The 5866-nt window shown below is 41.0% G+C and overlaps 1 protein-coding gene across 23 annotated transcripts in view; it reads right to left on the bottom strand.

Moving 5' to 3' along the window:
• Positions 1 to 1383: 1383 nt before the first annotated feature.
• SNAP91 (synaptosome associated protein 91) overlaps positions 1384 to 5866 on the bottom strand; it is a 63598-nt gene continuing 59115 nt past the window's right edge. For 22 of the 23 annotated variants that reach the window (XM_015622562.2, XM_015622567.2, XM_015622564.2 and 19 more), the window contains 4 exons: positions 5762 to 5845; positions 5588 to 5692; positions 4057 to 4157; positions 1384 to 2811 (listed from right to left, as the gene is read on the bottom strand). In XM_015622562.2, coding sequence (XP_015478048.1) covers positions 4065 to 4157; positions 5588 to 5692; positions 5762 to 5845 — 282 coding nt within the window. In that variant the 3' untranslated portion in view covers positions 1384 to 2811; positions 4057 to 4064. The remainder of the gene's footprint in view (positions 2812 to 4056; positions 4158 to 5587; positions 5693 to 5761; positions 5846 to 5866) is intronic. The other variant, XM_015622570.2, reaches the window with a different exon arrangement.

The following is a 5866-nucleotide window of genomic DNA, read 5'->3' as shown; positions in this document are numbered from 1 at the left end:
CAGATGATAACAAGAACATGTTCTTGTCTACAGTCCAGGAGACAACCACGTGGTTCCCTTGCAAGCCAGATTTTATAATTCCTTTGTGCCAGGGAGAGCAAGTCACTTTTGTTTAGCCTTAGTCAGCATTCAGGGAAATACACCAGTTTTACTTCCCACAGTGAGCAAACTTCTCAATGCTTTTCCTCCAAGTTTCCTTTTTGGCCAGGCTTCTATTTGCTCGCAGGGTAATAAATCACACACACACACAGACACAGCTGTTGGCCACGACACCTACAGAAAACTAACCAAAATCAGGATCAAGGGCTGTGGACATTGATGAAGCTGATGCAGAAAGTCAATTACTCTGCAGCAGGGGCATGTACCTGGCAAGGAGAAATCCCTCACCCTGAGGTCTGGCCCCTTGAAACATGTGACATTGTAAACATTCATTTGCAATTCAGTGAGTAGTAGCTCATCATCTGAATTTGAGTAAGATACTAATGAACTGCTCTAAATATATTTACTTGTTTGATTAAGATTCCTCTCTGAAAATGCTGTCCTCACTTTGAGGAGACATGCACAACACAGTGGTAAGAAGTTGAGTGTTTTGTCTGCATTTGGCAAGACACAGGACACAGGCAGGGTAGGAAAAACCATGGTGAGCTCTTCTGGGGGCATTTACTGACTTTGTGCAGGTCCTCAGACTCAAATAATGAGGAAACACAGAGATTTCTGAACCTTACCCATTTTTAGTCCAGAAAATTGGGATGCAACTGAGAGCTCATCATAAGGCTGATGTAAAAATCAATGCTCCCTTCATCCTGCCCCAGGGCACTGTGAGTACAGCAGTGCTAGGTGGTGGCACTGTGACACAAGGGTTCTGGGTTCCCTAAAGTGCAGCCCCCCCAGGCACCATTCCACCCAGCACCCTTCCAAGGAAGGCCTTCATGGTTCTGGGACAGTCCCTGTGCCCAGGAGGCTCAGGGGCTGTTCCTACCTGAGGCTGCCACACACTGGGCACAGCTGAAAACAGCTGGGAATGGTAGTGAGATGAAATTGCTTTTGGGGTTACTCAGATACATAAAGGAAACTACAAAAAATAATCCTCTAGCACACACTTGGCAATTAATTGGTTGCAAAACTGGTGCAATGAGTGCAGAAAGCTGTAGATGTGGCATTTAGGGACATGGATGAGTGGTGGAGGTGGCAGTGTTAGGGTAACTGTTGGACTCTACGATCTTTGATATCTTTTCCAATCTAAATGATTTTATGATTCTATAAAAATCATTCCCACATGTAGCAGACTCATCAAACAGTATCAGGACCTAAACACAATTTCCCCCGCTCAAAGTATGTTATTGTGCTCAACATCTTAATGAGTATGAAACTGGCAACAAGGTATTTACTTTGATCAAGGTGTTTATTGCATCTCAGAGGGCACACATGCACTGGGGTTTTTTGTTTTTTGGGTTTTTGTTTGGGAATTTTTTAACTGAAATACAAAGAAAAGCCATTTTGAAATTAACTTTTTATAGAACTTTCCCATTACAGTGTATGTTATCCCCACAGCAAATTCAGATACAACCACTTTTAATGGTACCATACATTGATTAAATAGTTCATTTGAAAGACTTTAGGTGAATATCTTTCCAACCCAATATGCTTTTACAGAGAACTGCCAAGCCACTTGTAACACTGATCAACAGTGACCTCATTGAAGAGTCAAGATCTTACACCAAGCCATCAGCAGAAACAGTATGAGAACAAATAAAAATTAAAGAAACACAGTATGTACAGTAAAGGGCATGGATCTCTGGATCAGAATTAAATCTAATCACCAATAGTACAAAAGCTACTCACAGCGCATTCGGGGCAATGAGAAAACACTATCCTAAGGCATACACAGGTAAGCACTAAATTAAGAGATGTACGGAAGAACTCAACAGAGATGAGCAACATCACTTGTAATGTTTTGACTACAGATATACCAAAAAGTGCTCTCATATTTGAAATCCCTTGATGCCAGCACAACTATGGTTGCTTTTTCCCAACTACATGGAGAGAAACTGACCCTTTACTTATTTTCAGTGCATTTAGCAAGAACTGATAAATATGCCAATTACAAATGCAAAAACTTAAACAATTAAAATAGGTTTTAAAATAAAACCAGCAATAAATATGGTATTTTTTCAGATATGATTTTTCATTCTTGGTAAATAATTGGAAAAGTATTTGTTATGGAAATTTTCCTTTATATTACTTTAAATTATTTTAACATATACAGTGCCACAAAAATAAAACATTTTTTTTCACGACAATTGAGATTCCTGTGACTGGAAAAAAAAAAAAGTATTCTGCACAATTTCATAAGTATTTTCTTTACTATCTGGTATTATCACACTATGTTTTGTAACAGATAAAGAAGAAATTGAGTCCTAGGGAAACTTTGGGTGTCCTCAAAAAGTTATATACATTGAAACCTTCAAAAATCACAGACATTGCTCCAAATGGCTCACCAAACAACAGCTGCATAATCTGCCCCTGTGGGATAGGTTCAGAAAAGCACTAGAAGGCATCAGAAACATACATCCATTGTTTAAATTGTAAAACACAAATAACCCAAGTACACAAATTTCGAGAGAGTAGGGATAACAGCTAAGGTAGTACACATTCCTAATGTTCACTTTCACAGCTGTGCTACACGTTTCAGGAGGAAGAGAAAGTCTGAGTAAGCACTGGGTTTGGTACTGGTGGCTCACTGAGAAACTCTGAGCATCCATTTGTAGACTCCAAACTCACGTTTTTAGCATCCAGTCAGAAAAACCGCAGCTGTGAATATAGAAAAGTATTAGATGAAAACTGATAGAATGCATTATTACTAAAGCACTTTCTACAAAGAGCACCAATCTGCTCATCTCTTCACACCTCAAAGGATTTGCTATCAGATTCTGGTGAAGCAGCAGTCTTCCCACAGCCAGTTATGAATCTTTCTATTATAAATACAAGTTGAAAGCAGTGAGTCCCAGCAGTGAGGGTGTCTCCACTCCTGGATGTCTCTGCCAAATGCCAGGTACACCTCCCTGGGGCAGGAATTTGGAGAAAGGTGAAGTGGGACTGGAAGATGCCTGCTAAGAGCAGCCTGAATCACTGCTGCCAGCTCCAGTGCAGAGTGGGCTCAGAACACATTTTAGAATTAAGCTCTATGAAGGAAGAAAAGTGACTCATGAAGAAGGCTTTAAAGTTATGTAATGATTGTCCTCTCCTCAACTTACTCTAGGCACATTATTCTAGTCCTAATTGTAAAATGCATACCTTATTTCTGCATTATTATTTTTCAATTGGCTTAAGTGTTTAATTCAATTTTATATTCCTACTTGGCCCTCCAGAACCATCAGAAAAATGTTTTGGCCTTTATTTCCTTCCATGCAGTATTTCTTTTTAGCTTCTCCTCTACTTTTCTTTGCATTTACTCCTCTGCTCTTCACCATTTCTGCTCTACACAGTGCTGCTCAGGACCTCACAGCCTTAGCATTCAGAAAAGTAGTACCTTGAAAAATTGTATGGCAGGGGAGAACATCAGCTGGCAGCAGTAAAGAGCTGCAAACAACCTTCCCTTGATGACAAGAACACATAAGTTTTTCTCCTTTTGATACATTCACACCTATGATACCAAATGTGTTTCAACACCCACAAGACTGGAACAAACCTCTTTGGCACCATTTTCCCCCCCCAGTATTTGTACCTTGTTATCATTCCATGTGTTTAAGTAACAATTTTGAGAAAAAAAAACAAACGTGAGTGTTGGACTGAATGGAAACATGGTAAAAATGGAAGTTATACATTGAAGATACTTTTTTTTTGTTTGTTTTGCCAAAAGCAACTGTCAGGAAAAGTTATCTGTGAGTCAAGATTTCAGGCTCAAGATGAGAGTGTGGACAGAGAATTTGGTTTTCATTATGGTGCATGCTTCTATCTCTGCAGCTGTGATTTTTCTGTCAAATTCAACCTAAACAACATCTGTGTGCCAGACATGTACCGCAGTGTGACATGCTGGAGCAGGCAGCCACAGAATACCTTATCGTTTACAAGAAATCCTTGATGTTAAGATCCGCTAATGGGTCCTTTGTTGGAGGTTTCTTGGGGCTCTGAGTAGCAGGAGTTGGGCTTGGAGAAAGCTGACAAGACGCCAGCCAGGAAGGCAGGAAAAAAACAAAGCAGACAAGAATACACAAGCATTAGATAGACATAGGCAGTTCTCACACAAGCACATTGCAAGCATAAAAAGTTCTCATTTGTCCCTGAGTTCAGTGTGGTGTCATTTTGCTCAAGCATTGTTTGGATTTCCATCCTTACTACAGGGTTAACAATGTTTGGCAGATTTAATGGACATGGCTATAGACACTGCAGATCCTAATTAGCATAGCTTCAGATCACTCCCTCCCTGCAAGACAGAATAAACCCAGACAGAAGACACAATTGTTAGATGTTAAAAACCAAGGTTCAGAGCAAGCAGAGTGCATCCTGCAGAGTACAACTGAAAATCCCTGTGATTAGCACTTAAGTACAAATAATTTTACATTGAAATAAGGGTCCAAAACAAACTGGAAACATGACTAGGTCATGCTAGGTTCCTCCTTTGATAGGTGTAAAAATTGTCAGTTATTCCATAGAAAACGTCAGTTTTGACGTTCCACACATTTCTGACTATGGTGGTCAAATGATTCTCCCATTCCATCCTTATTCCTTCCCCTTCCTATAACTCAGGGTACATGAGGTATTTTATATGTAGCCCTGACACCTTGATGACCACTCTTTAAGAAAAAATTCTCTGTGTCTCATCATAATATTCTTGGTAAGTGCAGAGATATTTGGAAGTGGGAAGAAAAGCAAGACTAAGTATATTCTTAGAGCGCTTTCAAGTTCTTTCCATTTCTACACAGAAAACCTTGACAAGGTTCATTGGGAATTTAGTTCCCTACTTTACAAGTGTGGTTTGTTATATATTAATTGCTTAGTATTTGCAAAACAAGGGAGGGAGCCTGGTTTCCAGGGTTACCAGTGAGATTTACAGCTGCAGCACCAACTTCCATCTCTCTCCTTACTTGAAAGGCAAGATGGACTTCTGGCTCACAAAAATCAAAACACTACAGCTAAATAATTTCCTGCCTCTCCTCTGGAAAGGCCTTTCCTTTTCAGTGTTATTACAAACCAAACTCTACTTGAAGTAATAGCCTGGGACAGGTGTTACAGCTTATTCTACATCACCTGCTGAATGTAGCTATAGTAAATTTTGGTAGGCTGTCAATAGAATAGCAATGCTTGAGAGTTCCACTTGGAGCTTTACTCAAACATCCCCCAAAACCAGATCTTGGATGTAGTTAGCTGTAGGAGACTTTTCAAACCTGTTCCAATGGCCTCATACAAAGCAACTGAAAAAAAAAAATCCAGGTGGTTCACGTGATCTGCTGCAAGGCAGGCAGCTGATCCTTTACAACATCTCATTTACAGACCCAGAGCTAGAGATGAGCTGAGCTAACGCACCCACAGGAGCTGCTTTCTGGAGATGTGGAGAGCAGTTAAACATTCATGTAGCAGTACAGCTCACCTGTACACCAGGGCCAGTGGCGGCTCCGAACGGGGGCCTCATCATCGGCTGCCCGTACATCACCGGCTGCTGGGGCATCATGGGCACCCCTGCACCTGCTGGGGGCTGCAAACCAACACCGAGTCAGCAGGGGCTGGCTGAGGGAAGGAGAGCAGTGTAGCAAAAGAAACTCACCATCCCAAATGCTGCTCCTGGCTGTGGGACAGGTGGAGTACCTCCTGCGGCAGGAACAGCACTTGCTGGAGGCACAGCTCCCGCCTAAAAAATAAATTAAAAAAA

This window comes from Parus major, chromosome 3 (genome assembly GCF_001522545.3).
Source record: "Parus major isolate Abel chromosome 3, Parus_major1.1, whole genome shotgun sequence".
NCBI classification, from domain to species: domain Eukaryota; kingdom Metazoa; phylum Chordata; class Aves; order Passeriformes; family Paridae; genus Parus; species Parus major.
This window is presented reverse-complemented; position numbering and strand designations above follow the sequence as displayed.